Source organism: Strigops habroptila, chromosome 1 (genome assembly GCF_004027225.2).
Source record: "Strigops habroptila isolate Jane chromosome 1, bStrHab1.2.pri, whole genome shotgun sequence".
NCBI lineage: Eukaryota > Metazoa > Chordata > Aves > Psittaciformes > Psittacidae > Strigops > Strigops habroptila.
The window spans coordinates 63,020,769-63,042,347 of NC_044277.2; the positions used below are offsets into that span (position 1 = coordinate 63,020,769).

At 39.8% G+C, this 21,579-nt stretch overlaps 2 protein-coding genes and 1 long non-coding RNA gene across 4 annotated transcripts in view; 2 read left to right on the plus strand and 1 right to left on the minus strand.

Moving 5' to 3' along the window:
- ELP2 (elongator acetyltransferase complex subunit 2) overlaps window positions 1-21,579 on the plus strand; it is a 138,538-nt gene that overhangs the window by 76,811 nt on the left and 40,148 nt on the right. The window lies entirely within an intron of this gene.
- The window catches only part of GABBR2 (gamma-aminobutyric acid type B receptor subunit 2), a 455,930-nt gene that overhangs the window by 6,324 nt on the left and 428,027 nt on the right, over window positions 1-21,579 (minus strand). For both annotated transcript variants that reach the window (XM_030507941.1, XM_030507951.1), the window contains 4 exons: window positions 19,246-19,470; window positions 15,136-15,318; window positions 12,600-12,729; window positions 3,589-3,706 (listed from right to left, as the gene is read on the minus strand). In XM_030507941.1, the coding sequence (XP_030363801.1) occupies window positions 3,589-3,706; window positions 12,600-12,729; window positions 15,136-15,318; window positions 19,246-19,470 (656 nt within the window). The remainder of the gene's footprint in view (window positions 1-3,588; window positions 3,707-12,599; window positions 12,730-15,135; window positions 15,319-19,245; window positions 19,471-21,579) is intronic.
- LOC115617481 lies at window positions 982-20,951 on the plus strand. Its single transcript, XR_003994608.1, has 4 exons — window positions 982-1,130; window positions 1,552-1,559; window positions 2,996-2,998; window positions 20,940-20,951. It is a non-coding gene; the product is annotated as an uncharacterized LOC115617481 (long non-coding RNA).

Sequence of the window (21,579 nt, forward strand, 5' to 3'; positions counted from 1 at the left end):
TTACTCAGAAATCTGGAAAACTGTTACATATTGTTGCTCTTAAAAAGAGAACAGTATAAATTTTAATGGTGCCAAAACCTAGTTCACCAAATTTAGGTCACTGATGAGATAACATGCAGGAATGAAGATGCACAGAAGAAAGTCTTTTTAAGGTAATGGAAGATATCCCATTGAATGTATTCATGTGGCCATCTTGCAGATGTGTGATCTAAGATGCAATCTTTAGATAAGTAAGCAGGACTGCCAGCAGGAAAGAGTTGACTTTGTGTAAGAGACAACCCAGCCTATCGGGAAATGAATGATTCTATGTATTTTAAACTGGTTCAGGCTACTCTCTGGATTGAGATGAACTGGCATGGTGCCACTTGCATCCATGCATCTAAGCTCCCCCAGACAAGGTTTCTGAACACCAGATTGGGCCTGAGCATTACCCAGGAGAGCCCAAGCGGATACAACTGTGCTAGGCAGTATGCTAACAAGCACCATGGAAAAATCAAAGTGCAGGGCTTGAGCCTGTGCAACAACACTGCTTTGCCTACCAGAGGAAGTGTTAATTTACACTGTGTAGTCAGTGTGAACAGGAGAGAAAACAGCCAGCCCCAACTTTTCACTCCTCATATCTGATGGTCTGACTTGGGTATGGCATATTTTACATGACACATGGATAACCTACTGGGTCCTGCCCAGCAGGAAAGGGAATGAGAGGCAAAGGGAACTGTGAATCATCTATAGTAATGCTCTAAGACTGCTTTACCATCATACAGACTGCATTTTCCTTAGGTGCAGGGTTCTAAATCTGAGCCAAGCACAAATCAAACCTTTTTCACGTTCTGACTGAGATGACTACAAGGGCATTTAGCAGTAAGACAAGGGGGAATGGCTTTAAACTGAAAGAGTGTAGATTTAGGTAAGTTATTAGGAAGAAATTCTTTACTGTGAAGGTGGTGAGACACTGGAACAGGTTGCCCAGAGAAGCTGTGGCTGCCCCATCTCTGTCAGTGTTCAAGGCCAGGTTGGATGGGACTTGGAGCAACCTGGTCTAGTGGGAAGTGTCCTTGCCCACGGCAGAGGGGCTGGAACGAGATGATCTTTAAGGTCCTTTCCAACCCAAACCATTCTGTGATTCTGTGGTTCTATGATTCTATGATTCTATGATACAAATGTCAACCCACAACGTGAAACAACTTACTATACTACTGAGCCTGAAGTGCATGTGTACTGCTGTGCCTTTGGACACAGCTGTGGAACAAAAGAGCACACTTGCAGTTAGTCAAATGCAGCACTAGTGGTACGAAAGAATGGAAAAATCTCAAACTGAACTCTTTTCCGCACTCTGCAAGAACTTTAATACTGGAAGATGTTAGCCCTCCTCAGTGTCATCAATAGCAAGAAGCTGGGATGCTTTTTTTTGCTATAGCCATTAAAGAGTTAACATTTCTGCAGGCAAATTACTATTTTAACATCCTTGTTTCATAGGTTTGTGTCAAAGACGAAATCTTTTTCAGACTAATGTCCTTGATATTTGTGTTCTTGAATAAGAAATAGGTTCAGCAGGCTGTGTGACTACCTCTCTACCAGATGCCCTATGCAGGCAGTGAAATGAGAGAGAAGGCACAAACTACAGCTTGTCTTTAACTTCTTTTTGTGTGTTTGTTTGTTTTTTGACAAAAATGTTATATTTAATAGCCACGGAAGGACAGAAGTGCTACCAGACAAGTTGAAAATATGCCCATGTGTGTGGAAGGATATCCTTAAAGATCACAAAGTTTGGAAAAAGGCAATCTCTTGTCAAAGAGAGTGAATCACAAAACCCTAGTCCTGAAGATGGCTACAATTCTCCCCTCTGGCAGGTCCACTGTGCCTATGTGGTGTGGCTCTGGTACCCAAACTACCAGCTCATCCTCAGGAGAAATACTGACCTTTGGACTTGGCACAGTCACAGCTGTGCAAGTGCTGAATGACAGAGTTTTGATTTAGCAGGATTTTATTAATTGCTTTCCACAAATATCAGTGATTGTTCAGATTTGTACTGACCTGCTCTTTAAGACCTTTATGAAGTCTCAGTTTTCTCATCAGTTACCACTAGCCTAGCAGAAGTTCTCTCATTACTAAATGCTGGGGTTTTTTTTCCGTCTGTATTAAATCTGTATTGGGACAACTGGATTATCTAAGTGTCTGTGTTTTTCTTAGCAACTTTCTTAAGGTAAGGGGGACACGTGTGGATAAGGCTGCATTCACACTACATTATTTCTGCAAAAAGACAGACCTCTAATAGCTATGCATTAAAGCACTCTGCTGACCCTATAAAGTCATGAGACCTTTCTCAGTGAGAGCCCTGGTTTTGTGAAATAACCAATAATAATAATAATAGTTATTTCAGCTAGTGGGGGCTTTTTTTTTTTTTTTTGGTGCACACGTGTCCGTGTGTGTGTGTGTATTAGCTCTCTTGCAGGTTTGGGTTCGGATTATTTATGAGTGCAAGGACAGAGTGAAAAATCCATGTGTTTTCCTACACCAGGTAGTACACGGCAGTAACTGCCATGTGAAATCAGGTTTGCTGTCACTGATGTAACACGTGACTCAGCCTAGTAATTTGTTTCATTTATTGTGTTTTTAAATCAGCTTTTAAGTTGCCTGTGTACAAAACAGGAGTCTGACAGCTGTTAGCCCAGATCCTGATGAAGTGATGCCCATGTAACTGGGCTGCCGTGGGGAAATGGCTGATCCAAGGACAAATGAGCAGGGTGCTTCCCTGAGCTGTGGCCCACAGAAGGCCCTGCTGAGCTGGAGAAGGGTAGTATGTGATTTGTTGTATAGGTTCCCGGAAAGAAATGCTGATACCATAAGACTCTTTCCCCTCCATGAATCTAGCAAGTGTTTTGTGCCATCCTCTCCTTGTAGCCGCATCATGGTTTCTAAGGGAAACTACTTGGTGCAGGCTTTCGTGTGCCAAAACCCAGGACCAGCTGCTATGGCAACATTGAAAAGCCCTCAGACTGTTTTTATTTCTCAGCTAGTCTAAGATTCAAAAAGAACAAAATGGCTATGTACACCATGAACTCCTCTGGCTGGTGTGTGGAAGGACTTGAACTTTTGATAATAGTCATGGCATGTGTGTGTGCATACCTTTAGACATTGTGTTATGGATGTTTCTAACAAGAGAAAAGAATTATGTTAGTCTGCCTTTGGGGCATCTTAGGATCTAGAGCCCCTGATATCTTTTACATTTGGTGGGAATGGTGAGCTGGTGGCATGGAGGCATCACAGTACAACACTGGTGCCTCAGAAAGTGCCATTCGCGTCTGTTGCTGATGGTCCAGGCTTTCTCTGTAGCTGGTGCTGACTGAACGGGTTTACAGTGAAGGTCTTCCCATAAAAATTCTTGAAAGAGAAATATGGGGTTTGATGAAATGTAATAATTTAAATTAACACCTTATCAGCAAGACAGCTGGTGTCCAGGATGGAATTTATGGCTAAAACAGCAGAAAGTGCACATGTCCAAGCACATGTATGGTGAGAGCATGCATTTCTTTCTGAGAAAGAAAGGAGTGCCCCTTTCTGTACCAGTATGTCATGGTGTATACTTACTGTTCTGGAGAGTTGATGTCTTCTATAGGATCTTTGCTTGTTCTGGAAGGGTCTGATGAGCCCCATTGTGCTGGTGGATTTTGGTCAAGATGATTTTTCAAAATGGCTTTCTCACCATCTGGATGGACAACACATTAAATTTTACCTTCCTGTGGCCAAGTGACCATTTTTAAATCGCTTCACCTTAAAATTTCCCAGATGTTCATAATGCCACAAAATAAACTCTTTCTGCCTATATTCCAATACAGAGTCAGGTTTCCCTGTGAGTCTTTGGTACTCTTATGTTTTCACCGATGTGCTCCTTCATAGAAACTACCATGGAGAAACAGAAAAGGGACAAAACCTCTTTTGCCCTTCATTTGGTCTCCCCCACCCCAGTTCAAAAAAATCAAACACAAACCAAGCCTTGTCGCTCATATCTGTGTAGTCCTACCATGCTCTCTCACCCATTCTAGGTTGTGCAAAAAATTAATGTAACTGCAGCATCATATTAACTTGCACTCAAACATTGTTACCTTTTCATACGAAGAAAACCTCTTATTTCAGCGTTTTCCTAGAAAACCTGCGATCTCATTGATGTATAAAACCTTGGTAGTCTTGCAATTTCATATGCAATTAAGTGCTGCCATTTAACTATCTGCTATCATTTAGCATGGAAATATGATTCATATCAGTCGCACTGGTCCAGAGGCTGCCTGCAGGAAGGACAGCTATTGATTTCATTAAGCTTTCTCCTGCTGCTCTCATTTCTGCATAGTGATAATACAGAAGATAATAATTTTCCCTGTAGGTAGCTTCACTTGTTTCCCCTGGCTGTCCCAGGAGTCCCAGGCTAGCTGTGCTGAAGCCTGTGGCATTGGTCCCCCTGAGAAATGCGGACAAACACAGCCGTTTTAAGAAGTCTGCCTTCATCAGGGATCCCTTCTGTTCCTGCCTGCTTTTCCAAAGTCTCCTCCTGTGTTAAGCCAAATAAAGTCACATGGAAAACATCTGAGTAATGAGGACAGTGCACAGTTTTCATAAATAATTACAGAGCAGCTACAAATTCATCACCGGCAGTTGTTTGCCACACACACAGAGAAACAGTGATTGCTGCAGGCATTAAGGCAGCATGGACGATGACTTGAAGGTAAATTCTTGAAAAGGATAGTGGATGATTTGAATGCAAAAAATGGGTATAAGGAGGAAAAGACAGAAAATAGCGTAGAGAAAATGAAAATAGCACAAAAAACCCCAGAGTGCATTAAAGGCTTAAGCTGATTTTCTGTTCTACTAATGCTCAGAAGCCTCAAATAATGCTCAGGTCCCAGCATGCTAGGAATATATATGTTATCAACAAGCACTGGTGGGACAAAACAAGCAGCAGAAACAAAGAACGAGGAAAGAAGCTGAAAGCAGAAACAGGAATGTTTTGAGGGAAACTCCAATACGTATAATTGCCCTCCCAGCATGGTCATCCCTGGCATTATTTTGTAGCATTCCCTTTCTGCTGCGAAAAATCTAACAAGCAACCTAGAAATAAGTGAATAGGTGAGGATGCAAAAATGTGCAGACATGGGGATCACTACAGCTCAGAAGAGCAGGAGGGAATATTTTTCGTTTATGTTGCATGGAAGTGAAGGGTCTGGGGGAGAAAGGAGGCAACCAGAACACATGAAGCTGCTTCTGTTGGGGCAAGAAAATGCCAGTAAAAGAGAGCTAAGGAATTCAGTTGTAGCACGAAGAGTGCTTAAAAGGATGATATGACAGGATTCACTGATGTTCTAGATGTGAAGGGAGGACAGCAAAGTGTCAAATTTGACAGTGGCTAACATAAGCAAGTCTATCATCTCAGGGCAGCCTGAAGTTTGCTGGTGTGGCATTTGCTGTCACAAGATTTCAGTTCTTATTTTCCATATATCACATTTCTATGTATATTAAGCTTGACATTTGCATAAAAGCCTTGTGATGTCTATAAACAGACACATAGAAAAGAACACTTTTTACTTCCATGATTAAAAACAACATTCAGTCCTGAGCTGATCTAAGCTGACAATGAAAACTGCTGACTTTATGATATAGACTAAAGTCAAAATTTGAGTAATCCTTGTAATTAGGGATGGAAATGTGTATTATTTAACTATTTTAGGGTTCCAACTCCTTTGGCCAAAATAAGCAATTTAATCTTTTACAAAGCCACTAGGGATACAAATCTTCATCCAATGACTGGAATATGCAACTGCTGGGCTTCGGGAGTATGTTATTTTATATCTATCTGTGTTGTACGCCCCTAAAGGGGTTTCTTTGTGCTGTGAGAGAGAGAGAAGGAGGTGGTCCCTGTCAAAAAGGTGGGGGATTTAGTTTAAAGTAGAGCAGTAATCATATATTCTCTGCCTACTCACCCCTCAACACCAACTGCCCATGTATCAGTGTGTGTTATTCTTAATAGACCCTTTCCTATCACTCTTGCAGATGACTCTCCCTTAATACACTGCATAAATTTCTGTATGTAAAGTTACTATATACAAGTTTTAATGTATATATATAAAATACAGACAAAATCCACATTAAAACTGCCACAATGTTGAGATTTTTTTTTTCTTTTCCGTCTGCTTCTTTCAAAATACAAAAAATCTGGGCAATTCTTATTTGTTAAGCTTTTTGGGAGAGGAGTTGTTAGATTTTTATTCTGCAGCTATGGAAACAAGAATATCTTGCTTTTTTCTTTTTTGTTTTTCATTTACCTTTCATTTAAATAATGAAGAACAAAATTCTCACTTAGTCATATGCTTCCAGGAGCTGGAGCTTAAAGAAAAAACACTATTACCATATGCACTTCAAAAACTTCAGGATGGAGGAAACTGATTTTATATACACGAACAACTGAAAGAAAATAAATTAAGGATAACGGTAACCATTTGTGTTCCCAACTTCTCCTGGAAAGTGTCGCACTGCTTTTGGTACTTCCACATCTTTTCTTCCTCTGTCCACTAAGTATGCCACTTGAAAAATGCACTTCATTCTTAGGCCACTGTCTGCCACCACAGATGTTACTGAACAAGTTGCACTGGGATGATCTAGCTCCCTTCAAAATTGAATTTACATTAGCCAGAAGCACTTTCGAAGTAATTTTCACCTTCGTAGACCTCAAACCGGAACTCAGAAGTCTAGATAAGTGATGCCTGAGCACTTTCCATTTGGAAAACTGTCATGAAAAAAGGCAAATGGATCTCAAGGGCCTTGCATGACACTCACTGATGGGTTCATTAGAAAACAAAACCTGCTGCCCAATTGTCAGGGAGAACCAGAAGGCTTTAGCTCAGGACCTTTGCCCACCTGCAGCAGAGAAACAACTTCCAATTACAAAGCTCTGAGCTGCAAGAGCACATCTGATGCTGGCTGTGGGGAGGCTCAGTGAGGAGGTCACTGTTCCCAGCTGCTCGCCTTTCCCTCTGCCAGGGGTGACGCTCATTTCAGACCTGCCGTACGTATAATGGCCCCGCAACCTGGTGCTGTCAAAATTACCTGGGCTGGCTTAAATGCGCTGTGCATTTTAACAGCACCTGTTCAGCTGCAGACAGAAAACACCAGGCGACTGCCACTGCTGCTATTTCTTCCAAGATTTTAGAAACTGTATTTCTTTAACTAGAAGCTTGTTTTGTTGCCATTTGCACACTGCAGCTTTATTGAACATCTTCATCATTACACTTTAGTGGCAATATTCCTCCCATGGCTTACAACTGGATGGCAGAACCGCTCTTTGCCCTGTGTCTTGCAATTCCACTGTCGTTTTCTCTCTGCTACAAAGCATATTTTATGCTCCACAAAGAAGCAAGTGTGGTTTAATAATGACTTATAAGAGCTGGCAGAGATAACCTTGCCGATTTACTCAAGAACTCTGGAAACTTTAAAGCTAGAGGTAGATTGTTAAAATCTGCTGTAATTTTTCACAGTTCTGTTTGGAGTGGGAAACATGACTCGCCAGGAAAAATTAAAATGAAAGGAAAGATTAAAAGGATCACATTGTCTGCTGAGTGTATCAGAAAAAGTTCTCCTGAACTAAGCTCACAGCACCAGGCAGTCTAAATCATGACATCTGATTGCTATGTTTTGAAACGAAGAGTTTTCAAAAGAAAAGCCAGCAAGATTCTCCTCTGATTTATACTACTTTAAATCAGAAGAAAGTCCCTTTACTACAGATTTATTCTGTGCAAGGAAGGGCAGGCATTGAACCTCTGGCAGTTTAGTCTCCCTGTCGAGATAGAAACAAGCTCCAATTTCAGATTTAGACTCCATTTGCTATGCTTCATAGAAACTAGTATATGTATCTCTATATATTTCTATATACAAGGGATATAAATAAACTATATCCTTTCCTTAAACCAGTGTTCCTTTAAAGGGGTTATTTCAGAAAGCCTTTTCTTTGAATCTGTGGTTTCAATCTCAGGTTTAATGCTTGAATCACACTAACTTCATAGAAGTAATATTTCTCCCCTCTGTCACAGATGAACTCTGTTTTGCTTGACATTTATAAGCAACATGCCTTTGAAATCTGTTTTTCTTTGAGCTGCTTTTCCATAGGGAAAAACTAACAGTAGAAAACATTGGAGTGGGGTGACAACTGACAGTACGTAGGCATATCTGACATGTAAATAAATGCTCCCAGTCCATTTACAGCAATAAGTAAAGGCTGTTTTCAGGCTCAAAACAGAAAAGGCTTTCTGAGCAAGCAAGGGTGCCTGCAGAGAGAGAACCTGGGAAAAGAGTTTGTCCATAAGTGGGGACTATTGCAAGGCTGTCTCTTGCTTCTTGTGTACTTTCCATAGGATGGCTGTCATTCATTAATTTCCCTAATGCTCTACTCTGAAATGTACTGTCAAAGCTAGAAGTAAATGGAGATTTTCTGCAGGATTTCTTCTGAGCTTGGCTTTATATGAACCCCTTGCAATCTGTGAATCATTCATGTAGAAATAATTTCATATAATAAAATGTCAAATAGAAGTCAAATAGAGTAAGATTGTAAGATTCCAAGCATAGCAAAATTATCCAACCTCCCCCCCCCCACACCACATAGGAAATTCTCTCTGTATTTTTTAAACTTTTATCTCTGCAGGGACTTGCACAGTAGAAATAACTTCTACCTTCACAAAGTCTCTCCTGCTTCTGGCACACCAGCTACATGGGTGCCAAGAGCCCTTTTGGGAAGCTCTGGTTTGTGCCCATGCCAGGGTATTTCTTCCCTGGAGCTGTGCAGCACAACCTTCCTCTTTACACAGCATCACAGTTACAAGCATTTGTCCTCCTTTTTCCAAATGTCAGCCTGGAAAACTCAGCCGTGTCTACAAGCTTGGCTCTCTTTACTGAATGGCACTGCCAGTAACAGAACTGCCTGAGCCAAGTGTTGGTCTCACCCACAGCCCACCCCTGCTCCAAACCCAGGCTGTAATGCAGCCCTGATGCTCCAGCAAGGTGACCAGATCCCACAGACACCAGGGGAGAAGCTCATGTTGCTCTGCGCACAAAGCCAAGGTCACTAGCAGACACAGTGGCTTAAAATCATCTGAGGAATGTATCAGAAGAAGTTAGAGGGATATCCTTTTAAATTCAACTGAGAAAGCCGCTTGATTGAGGTCCCAGAGCTGCAGTCCATGGAGCTTGTTGGGAACTGCTTGACCACACAAAGCTATTTAGCAGCTCAGAAAAAAGCCTGAATTAAAAAGTAAGCAATCAAACCATAAAGTACAAGCCACATTTTCCTAATTGCTTTTCTTACATAGCCAATTACTGTAGATGTCTCAGGGACATTAGAGGTTTGTGAACAAGAGATGAGTGATTCTGATAATATCTGTCTTTAAATGAGATGTACTGGAATGAGCTGCAAAGAAGTCCCCATGCTGGCAAAGATCTCCTGGACTACACCAGGAGCTGTTGCTGCTAACAATTAACCAGGAATCCCAAAGTTAGGAAACTTTGCCTGAGGTCAGGCAGTTATAGGAGTAAACAGTTGTGTCTGCCTATTTTGGTTAAAGTAATTTAAATTTTGTATCCTAAATTCCATATTTGACGTAAATGAGGGTGGTGGGTAAGGAAGGGAAAAGTCAAATACCCTCCTTTGGCACTTGGCCATAGGAGTTAGTAATTTTAACTCTGGACAATTTTTACAGATGAGAAACCTACTGAAGTGTACAATGACATTAAAGTTTTATTAGGACTTGTTTGAGATGCATTGCATAAGTCTTGTGTTATTATCAGTTCTCTGAAGTGCAGTGAATTTGTGTAAGCAATAACAATGGAATACACTACATGGAATTTTCTATGTGAACTCCTTAAGAATGGCAAGGCATTTTATAAAGAAGACTGACAGGATTTAGCCGTGTCCACAATATAAATGTGGCAAATGATCTGCTATGATTTTTAGCTCCAAGTCAGCTGCTATATTTAGCCTCTCTCTTCACTATCCTACTCCCACTCTCTCAGCTCACATTTTTTACAGGGTCCAAGGTAGGCACAAACCTTGTCATCACCTTAAAAGCAACACTGGGCTGGCTTCCTCAGTCGCACGGTGGAGGTGAGAGACATGGTCACTTCTAGAGGTCATGCTAATTATTCACAGTTCCAAAGCTTCGCTCAAGTACCATCAAGGACGCATAATTTCAAGGTTCTGTATTTTCACTTACAGAATGTTACATGAAATACATAGTTACAGAAAGCATAGTTATGTCAGTCAGAGTTAGCTTTCCTATAGCCGTAAGGGCCACAATTTTTTTAAGTACCATTTATGTGATGTCTGTTTGCATCTGCACAGAAGCAGCAGTGAGTCAGCAGCATGAATTCTCCAAAGCCTTGTTATTTTGATTGGAATGGCAAATTTAAATTAAGCACATAGGTTGACTATTGGGAATGGATGCAGTGAGAGAAATAGAGAGCAGATTCAGACATGTAGCAAAGGGACAGGGAAATAGGGAAAGAAAGAAAACACGAGGCAGAAGAAATGGAAATGGAGGGACAGAAAATGGCTAGCAAGGGTTGTGAACGTGGTGGCTCAGAGCCTGGAAGTATGAATATTTGATGTCACTTGAGTCAGGATCAGGATACTCCATAATACTCATGCTTTGGGTATTCACCACCCGGTGTGGGACCAAGATTCAACTACCTGCTGCAAATTCGGATTCAGGTTCTTCCTCATTCCCAGGTGAATGGATGCTCTAACCTGTCCAGTATAAAAAGGGCCAAGGAAAAAAGTCCTTCACCCCCCTTTTTTGTGTGGAGCTTTATGTAGTAGGTGTATTCAGAAAACTGTGCCCAGTGATTTAAGTGTGCAGAAGAATATCTACCCTGTAAATCCTGATAATACATAGTTCCAAGCTACTCTGTACATTAGGGCTTAGTACTTACAGGTGATTTGAAATATCTATCCTTCAGCAGAAATGTAGAAGTTGGGGAACTGTACTGGGGGAAATTAGGAACATGGACAATTTTGGATTCTGCTGCTTAAAGCAGCAGTTAGGCATCAATGTCTTTTGTAGATACAGCCACAAGTAAGTGCAGAAAGGTTATATTTTCTCCTTGATTTCTTTGCCAGCATCCTACTGCTAATGGAGTGCAACCTGCTGTGGGAAGCATCCCATCCTAAATTTATACCCGTTGTATCTCTTGAGAATCATTTTTGTTTCTCCAACCCAAACTCAGATGGGCATTTGGCACAATGTAATGTATCTTTTCTGCTTGAAACATTATTCATGATTTATCATTTTTCCTGGAGCATCTGACATGAGTGGAACATTCTATGTGTTCCTTTCAAACACTTGGTAAAACTGCTTCATCCCACTCACTGATGTTAGTTCTTGCTGCTGATCTCAGCCCAATAATCACACGCCTCCAGCAGCTATTTACGTTTTCCTTTTCCTCCTTTCCCTCCTTCTGTTTTTTAATTTTAAAAAGGACACTGGGAACTCTATGGAGCTCTTCCTTTTTTTTTTTTTCTCTCACAAGTTACACAACCAATTGTATACCCAGGCTAAAACAAAAGGCGTGTGAAAAAGTAACCTTATCCAACCAAGACTTCAATAGGCTTCAAACGCATATGTGAACTGTTGCTGTTGTTCTAAAATTATTCTTCAGCAACTATATTTACAGGAGGAGCTTCTGTTCCACTTAACCAAGCTTATGCTGCCACATCAACAGGAAACCTGAGCCTCTCATCGCAACAAACATGCAAGTCTGCGACTTCCCAACACAGGGCAACTAGTTTTTCACATACTCTAGTAATATTCAGCTGTAGAAAGTCATTTGCCAAAAGTCGCAAAGTATATCCATTCTAGAGTCAGAAATGGAAGCTGGGTGTCCTGGCTTCCACTTTATGGCACTATGCACCAGATCTTATTGCTTCCCAAAAGCAAAATAGCCTTAATGGAAGCAATTTTTTCACATGTATTTCTTTAGGGAGCAATGCAAGAGACACAGTAGAAACAACTTAGGAATATTACAGTCATCATGAAATACTTTTTTGTCAGTTCCTAGGGAAGAATTTTCATACGTGAGTGCCTTCAATTCTACATTTAGAGTCCAAATAACCACTGAAATATTTACATGCTTCTCTTCTACGTGCTTGTTAGCACTGTCCAAAAGCAGAATTTGAACACCCTACTCAGACAAGCACATATTAAACTGGGCTTCCTACTGTGGAAGGCTGCTCGATTAACTCTCACAAGATCTGAAACATTCTGTGAGTTTCTTCCCTCCAGGCAGCAAAGAAAACTTGACTTCTGAACACAAGTACACTTTCATAAGTTTTCCACTTTACCATGTGTATTATACACACAGGGCATACAATAGAAGAAAATATACGGAGAAATAACTACTCAATGGATACCATATAGCTTATTGTGTGAATCTGCATGCTTTCTGTTACACAATCAAAATATTTAAAGATCTGGCTTTACCAAGGTCTGAGTGCTTAGGAACCAATCCAATGAGACTGCTATTCAAAATCTTCGTGGGTTAAGCTACTAATGGATTTTACTAACTCTCACCTTTACTGTCTGTAAAGTTCCGTATACTAAGAATGTCATTTAGATCTTGATAGTGGTTCTGCTTAATGTATGTTGTTTTCTCAGGAGTGTCCTGAAGTTGCATTGTGACCTCTTCCAAGTCTTTGTCCAGCTGCAAAAGAGAAAGAATATGAATCCCTAAAAATTCAAGTCTTCGCTTCAGGTATCTGCAATGACTGCATAGCTTTCTGTAATTAGACTAGAAAGCAGGTGGTAATGAAATTTCCACACTGTGCCAAATACACCTTTCTTATAGCACTACAACACTACTTCTATAAATCATATTACAACTAACAAACTGAGTTCAGTCGTGATATTGCACACAGGACACATGAGAAGAATAAGCGTCAGTAGTTGAAAGTTTAAGCAATTCAGATGTACTGCTGAATGAGAACGAAATGGGCATTAGAAAGCCCAGTCTGAAAACCTCTCAACTATCTATTATTTATGTGTACAAATGTGGCACGCACAGCTATAACTACTTTGTTGAGTCAATCAAATTATTGATCATACAGGAGAATATAAGTGAACTATAGCATCAGGGGCATGTCCAGCCATGTGAGTGACTGCAGTCAACTCTACAGCAATATTTTGTTTTCCTAAAAATTTATTTTTACTCCTTTTACCTTTCTTAGAGAGACAGACTCCTGTTAGACTTTTTTTGCTTGTGCCTCTCTGTGTGTGTGAAATTTTGAAGAAAATTCAACTCACGGTTTTTAGTTTTGGGGCTGAAAACACTATACCTTTGTGATTTGAAAACTATCTATCTCATGTTTTGTATCTTTTGTGTCTTAAACTGTGTTATCTGATAGTTAGCACTAAACTGCTGTTGCAAGCATAATTTTCCAAGAGGAAAAAAAATGGAAATAAGGCATGGGGGAAGAAACAAAAATCCTAGTTCTCTTTCTCCACAAAAGCATCCTTTAATTCTAGAAGGAGAGGGACAGGGAGAGAAGCACAGGTGTTTTCTGACTGAAAAAGCCACAGCAGAAATGCCAGGCTGGTATACGCCTAGCTTTTAGCACTGAAATGAACACAGGGTGCCCTCCCCAGAGGCTAACTTGTATTCAATTGGCTATAGCTCTAGTAGAAAATAACCAGATACAAGCATCATAATGGTGATCTGGGATGCTCTCTGTGAACAGTTGTACAGGATGTGGTGTTCAGAGTATATCTCACTCACTACTGGCTCATCTGAATTTTAAGTGCTGAATTTAAATTTACACTGATTCCTTACAGAACTGAGACATAGCAACTCTAGGCAGATAAGCCAGAGATGTAGCTGCCAGCCCACAGTAAGGCATGCTCCAAATCCCCTTGACAATGAAACACTTATTTGGACCTACTGGTGCTGGGTATTTAATCTATTCAAGCAAAGTCTAAAAAGATCAGCAGTGCATTAATATGGATCAGTTGGCCTGACCAGACTTACCTGTGAGCCTTGCAAGGAATAGGCTGAGATCTTGTGAGTTAGGAGACTTAGTAGAAAAAAAAATACAGTAGGATAAAGGATAAAGGAAGTGAAATAGCCAGTAGCCAGCAGCCAGCTGAGCCTTCATTAAAAACTGCAAGGCTCTTACATGAAAGGAAACTGGAAAAGCTGAAATAAATTTCTTTAACAAGGCAGAGAGAACTTTTGTTTTTGGAGTCTTTGGTAGTCAGAGTAAACACCTTTGGGTTACCTAGGCAATTGTTAGTTAAGATCTGGATGAAGAAGTAATGGTTGCAATAAAATACCTTTTCTTCAAGGTGTAAGAATACTTCACAGACTAGGCAAGAGCAGGTTAATTTTTTGTACTATATAGATCAGTTATGGTTATCTTGTCTCATAAAATGGGAAGTCCTCCAGGCTGATTTATCATTGTTTGAGGTCCTGAGCAAGGATGGATATAATTAAAAATATACATGTTTTATAGTGCCAATGGAATTCATGCACTCCATGTACTTAGCCTTTCTCTTGGTAGAGACTGAAGAAACTTCACAGCTTTTCTGCCAAAAGGATCAGCTTGCATGACCGTAAAGGTCTTTTCCACCTTAAGAAAATATGTAATTCTGTTTCATGGTAGATGTAAAAATCTGTCTAGCAAGTTATTGAGCTAACTCTCAGAGAGGTTGACAAGTAACAGCAACAGCAGTCTCTGAACTCAGCCATAAACAGGAACAAAGATAGCTCTTAAGTTTACACTTGCGTGTAAAGGTTATACTTCTAGAGCTATTGCTCTGTGGTGCTCAGCACGTTCATGTGAAACAGCAGGGTAATTTGCCTGTTACACATAAATACGGAAAGTTTCATTTTAATTTGCTAAGGTGCATTTTCATTTTGTCATACCTGCCAAGTATTTGCCGTATTAATTAGCTATTCATATAAATCATCTGCTTCCTATTATTTCGGTATTTTCCTGTTGAGAAATGAATTTTTTCCTCTAAAAGGTAGTCAACATCTAAGCAGATTACGGAATTGCAATGAAAAATGAGAATAATAAAAAAAAGCCTACGCAGTATATACACTAAACAATACCTCTGTAATTTTCATTCTCAAGCGGTGATTCTCTGACTGCAATCCTTCTAGCCGAGATGTGCTGGCCTGGTTGACGCTGGTGACTGATGTTGATGTTTTTGAATCTTCTTTCTTTTGATTTTGAGTGAACTGAAATCGTCTGTTCTGTGTGGCTGCATCTGGATTTGTCCTCAGTGTAATGAGCTGAAAGGTTTAAAACCCTTAAGAAATCCTTAAGAAACAGTTTTATTTTTGCAGCTTAAAATTTCGTAGCATAAAATATTGAAAGAGTTCCTTTCAATATTTCCTTTCTGACTTTCAAGTACAGAATTCTGGAAAGTGAGCTCTGCTTGCCATGTGCAGTACTTGAGACAATTTCTGAATAACTTTACAGAATAGGTTGAACTAAAATGATTTTGCAAAGGGAAGTGTTAAAAAATTAGGAAAAAAATAATTTTAAACATATTTGAATTATTTTCATTGCATTTAAAATATATTTTAATATTTCATCAAGCATTTTTTTTCACCTTGATATCTTTATACTTTCAAAGGATATATTCCTTCTTTAAGAAAAAAACAACCCATCAATCCCATCTCTTGCCAGGCACAGTTTCATCTGAAATTTCTCCTTTCCTACTGTTACAAGTAACACTCAAGCAGAGAAAGGCATGAAGCAGGAGTATTAACCAAAAGAACTCATGGGAGATTGCACTCTGGAGATAACATAAACTTAATTAGGTTTTACTGACCCAAAATAAACCAGATCTGTTCATATAAATTAAATAAGTCACTTAAGGTTAACCTTAAACATATGTAATTTAAGCAAATATAAGTAAGATTTAACACTGAGTGACAATGTGAAAATATTACCTCTACATGAGGGAAAAAAGCTACTAGCTGTTTGGCAAGGGAGAGAGAGCTTCTCAGATTACTCTAGAGAATACAGAATTTATCATTACTTGTCAAGCAGTGTACATATATATTTATATACAGGCAAAGCTGAAGGAGCTCCCAAATAGGCATTGCATCATAAATCCAAAGGTGCGGAGTTTTCTGAAAAGAGAGATGGGATAATCTTTCTGTAAGCACAACCAGATTTTGTGGTATAGCCCCATTTTGGAATTGGTTCCTCTTGTTCCTCAGAGCATGAAACTGTTCTGCATCTGCAGCGACATGAAATAAGGACCTAACTTGCAATCAAGTAACGAAGTAATGGTTCTCCTGAAAAATACTATAGGCATGTTGGCTCTTAAAAAGCTAATTAGACCTAATCAACTTCTAACCAGAAAAATACATATAATGTATGTTCTGCAAGATATCCTTGAACCCAGAAATCTGTAACAGTTTAAAAAATATTTGGGCATTTTTTTGATCAGATAATAAGAATATCTACAGTTACTCAGTTACTGTAAGTAGGATGCAGTATAATGGCTATCAACATTTGTATTTGAGGGTACCTTTAAATGGAAAGAGCGATGAGCATTTTTCCCTTGATCTATCTTACTCTACTATAGGATTTTCCTCACATTTTCCTGAGGAATTTGGTGCTGCACAACACATGAGTGGATGAGGTGAACGTTTAACTGGACAAATACAGTAATTGCGATGTTATAAGTAAATAAGATTAGTAGAGCTGAGAAGAAGAAAGGGGAAAATGCCATGTTTCGTTCCTTAGTTTGCCTACATTGTTGAATAGTTGCCTGGTCAGATTCATAGAAGGGCTGTGGGGCAAAATTAAATTCCAGCACTGTTGGCCCAGCAGACAGCTGAAGATTAGTTAAAAGGAATATGTTTTGCTCTGTACAGCAGAGAAGTAAAAGTACTCACCTGCCCCAAAACAACATTACTGCTTGCTTTTGTCTGGCCACAGCTTAATAAATGAAAAGTGCAATCTTCCTAGTTTCATTATCATCTCCCACACTTGAAGAGCCACAGACTTTAGTATTTCACCAGCAATCTCCCTATGTCTCCAAAATTGTACTAAATGACTATATACTTCTTAAGGGGAGAGATTTGGTGCCTGTGTCACATTGACATCTTACCTAGATGTACAAACTGGGTGGTGTCAGATGTAATCTTCTGCAGGGTCCAGACAGGCTATTGTGAAACCTGTGCTGGAGCAGGTTGAAGGAAAGAGTGCTTGCCAGCCATCCTGCTGTAACTGTGGCACAGCATGGCAAGAAGAAATGTGAGGCAAAATATACAAGTGTGAGAAGAACTCTACAGCTGTGAAAGCACTCACATGAGCTTTGGAAGTGCTGCATTCCAGCTCCTGCTTCAAACTCTTTTTTTCTTTGTAGCTTATACAATGACCATTTTTAATGCAAAATAGCTAAGCATTTGGAAACCTGACAATACGCAGAATGAGATTAAGCACTTCACACTAGAAGGCTATGGTTCATGTTTGTATTTTGAGTAGAAAGAACTGAGAGGAAAAATCAGGGCAGGGTAACTGGGGTTTAAAAGAAGACAGATGAAGGGGTTAAAAAAGGAAACAGAAAAGTCATTTCAGAGCCTGTGGCAGAGAAAAGAAGGGTGGGAAAAGGAGCATGAAAGCAAAGGGGCAGAAGAGCATGTCACAGCATTAATAATATTTTCTCTTTGAAGAGAGTTCTGACATTCTGTGGAAGTATTTTTGGCATCAGAATTTTAATATGCATTTTCATGCAGCTTACACACTTAGATCTTGCAGTATTTTGAAGTACTCTCCATTGCTGTGTTTGTGAATGTACCCTTAATTTAGAAAGAAGTTGTGATTCTTACCTAAAATACAGAATAAAAATATGACTATATATACGTCTGTACAGCTTTTTAATATTTGAGAAGTGAATTGCAGAGCTTGTAAAAACATCCTGGATAGTCGGTCCTGGAGAATGAATTATTTTGCTATTTTGCAGATCAGAAGCCAGCTTCTGTTGCTACTCTGTGCCTCTAATTTCTTTCAGAGGGAAAACTTTGAGATAAATTTATTAGCTTGTTCCTGTTGTACATATAGTTCTTGGTCCTCCTGTAAGAACCACCACCAAGGGATGCCACTTAGCACCAGATTTATTTGCTATAATTTGCACAATACATGATTGAACATGGACCAGTAAAGAGTCACAAAATTTTTATCACTGTGCTTTTGAAAACCTAGTATCAGATTCCAGACGTGCAAGGATCTGCATCTTGACTTTTGCCTTTCAAATGTTTCAGATACCCAATTGTATACGCATCTAATTTGGGGTAATAAGCTAGGTTTATGGAAGTCACTTAAAATGAATACAATTATATATTTTACTTAAAAATATCAAATACATTCTCCAGAACTTGAGACCTTGCTAAAGTAAGCTTATGTAGAAAACAATTTCCCTTCATACAAGACGTGTCATCCTCACATCTAAAGTGAAATGATCAAGTTCCAGCCCTCTGTGGGTAAGTATCTTCTCAGTTCTTCCAACAATGCACAACAAACATATCTTCAGAGCCCAAAAGAGCAAAAAGAAATGAAAGCATATGCCTCCCAGACTTTGCTTCACTTAGTCCATTCATTTACGTATTAATAAACATATTGTCAGTGTCAGCATTTGCAGCATACATACTTTTTTCCTCTATGGGAAGGAAAGCCTGTTGTACCACTGTACTTGAATACCTTAGAGGTTTCAAAATAGTTGACCTTACAGCATGCCAGTGAACTAAAAAGCTCGTACTCTTTTCCAGGTATAGAAGCAGAGATCTTGATTATCTCTCTTAGGGTACATAAGAAACGTGGCAGAGCAGTCAACTGGTCCTGTCCCTCCCGAATCCCCATTTATCACCCTTTCCAAAAAGTTCCCAAAAATTCAAAATGGAGGCTACTGAAATTACAGAAGACAACCTTTGTTTCCCCAAGTTATACATTCAGTAAAGATACAGGCATTAGAAACACATGTATTCACACTCCTGTCACTTTGCATATTCCACTTTCTCCAAAATCTCATGAAACTTTATTCTTCTTCTCAGGATCCACAGACAAGGGATTATAGATGGGCTTGGTTTAGAATTCACACACATGCTCTATAACTTGAAAAGGCAATGAAGTTTTACATATTAAATCACAATTACAAAACAGAAGGAAAAAAATCCAGACCCATGCTAAACAAATTCACTTACCTTCGGTACAAACACGAGGCAGAGAGTGATGGTGCTGCAGAATATTATGACTAAAGCAACGATGCAGAACTGCACATTGGGTTGGTCCCGAGTAAGGAATGAAACAGCAGCACCAATAATGCACATTATTCCCACGTTGTATACACTCATTCCGATGTACTTGCTGTCATTCAAAGCAGGAATGCTGACATTTCGTGTCTCCCAGGCTAGGAAGCACCCGAATAACTGAAATGGTAAAAGAATGAAAAAATATGATAATTATAAGAAGAATTGGCTGGCATCCAGAAACAGCATTAGTTTAAAACTGGTATGTTTTCTAACTTGGCAGATATAGATTGATATTACAATACAGAGATAAACACTTACCTTTTACCCAATATCTAATAACCTATGTGATTTGTTGTGCTCAGTTAGGACAGATTCCTGTTCTCATAAGAAGAATGTGAAACTCGTAATTAGTCGTGATGGGAATGTGATTCAGATTTCTCTGAATGCTATGGCCTTCATTATTTCACACTTTCAGTAATTTTTACAGACAGTCTTTCCTGTTTGTTTTCAAGGATTCCAGTAAAGAATGTGCATTGTTCTTTTAGCTATTTTTAGCAGCTGTTCTCAATATACTCTTATCAATCCAGTCATTCATTTTATGATTATCACCTACATTAATAAACAGCAGTGACAGGATGTGTCCCATGGGAGACAAATATACAATGCAGAAAGTGTCACCCTAGTTGTTCAGACTGAAATCATAATGTCTTTCATTATAGTGGGAGTTGGTAATGGCCTTTCAATTGCAGTTGTCTAATGATTTCTGGCATAAAACATCCTTGTGGCAATTTTTTGTTTGCTTTTTTCTTTGGTGTATTTTCAAGTTTTAGCCCCTTTGTTATGTGCGATATGCTTTTGCAATTCAGCAGGGGAAAGTCTTTAGTGCAAGGAAGCTGTCTGCATCCCTTGAAATCTAATTAGATTTTTCTACAACATGAACTGCTGGAAACAATTATTTTCTTTCTCTTGCATTCCTCAGAGAAATTCTGGCAATGCAGTAGAACCAAAATGAACTCAAGATGTTGTAAATAGGTAACCCAGCTTACAGTCTGGGCAAAGCCTGGTAAGAGTATATGGTGCTCTGGGTAGAATGGCAGACAGCAGATGGTGTTGGAAGGAAGTGAAGGACAGAGAGAGGGACCATCACCAAGATCAAAGACATGGTTTCTATGTGTTCTAGCTTTTTCTGATTACACTGTAGGGACCCTGGCAGTGTTCAAGGCTAGGCTGGACAGAGTCTTGGGTGACATGGTTTAGTGCGAGGTGTCCCGGCCCATGGCAGAGTGCGGTTAGAACTAGACGATCTTAAGGTCCTTTCCAACCCAAACCATTCTATGATTCTACAGTTCTATGATGACAGACAAGAAGGTGAAAGAAAAAAGGTGCACTCCCATTTGCCTTGGTACCCTTTCTCCCAGACTATCACATTTGCCCACTGCCATCTGGGCAAACCTTCTCTTTTCTGCAACTGCAACCTCTGTGGTAATCCAGGAAATTAGAGGCCTATGATGATGCCATTTGAGGATTAGTTGCAGTTGCCTAATAAAAATTTGCCTTCCATTTTTTTCCTGGGGGAAAAAATACAAAAAATGTCAAAGGCAAATAACCTGGACTAGAAGAACACTGGTTGCTATGTCAAATACAAGAAGGTACGGAACTGACAGATTTATGTTTGCTGTGCAAACTCAGTTTTGCCCTTATATGCTTTCAACTGTAGTAACAAACGGACATTAATAACTGCAAATTTCCTTGATTATTTGCTTAGTTTTTACCTCAACTGACAATGGCAACAAACCCAACCATTTGTGATTCAGCTGCTTTGCACTCCCACAGAAACTAGCAGGCTGCAGGCATCTACCTACTCACCCAGGCACTTCAAACCAGGACTTGCTGCTGAACTGCCAGCCATGCCCTCCCATTGCTGAGCTTGTCTGCAAGCTTATTTCATTCTCTTGCCTACACCACATATGTTACCCTGCTACATGTTCATGAGCAGAGCTGGCATGGAAGCCCATGAAGGGTGGCAGGCTGGAGATGCTGCCTAGTATAGGCAAGCCTCTTGATCATCCACTTCCCAATGCTGCCATCACTGCTACAATTCTTATCAAGGATTGATAAGGCAGGGGTGGCCCTTCCCAGAACAGCAGCAGCAGCTGTCCTTGCAGTCCATACCCAAGTCTTCCTCAGCACCATTCCCAGCCTGCCCCCTTCCTACCCAGGGCACTCCCACGCCTTCTTGTCACAGGCCTATTTCTTCTGCTTTACCCATCTCCTCTAGTAGGACTA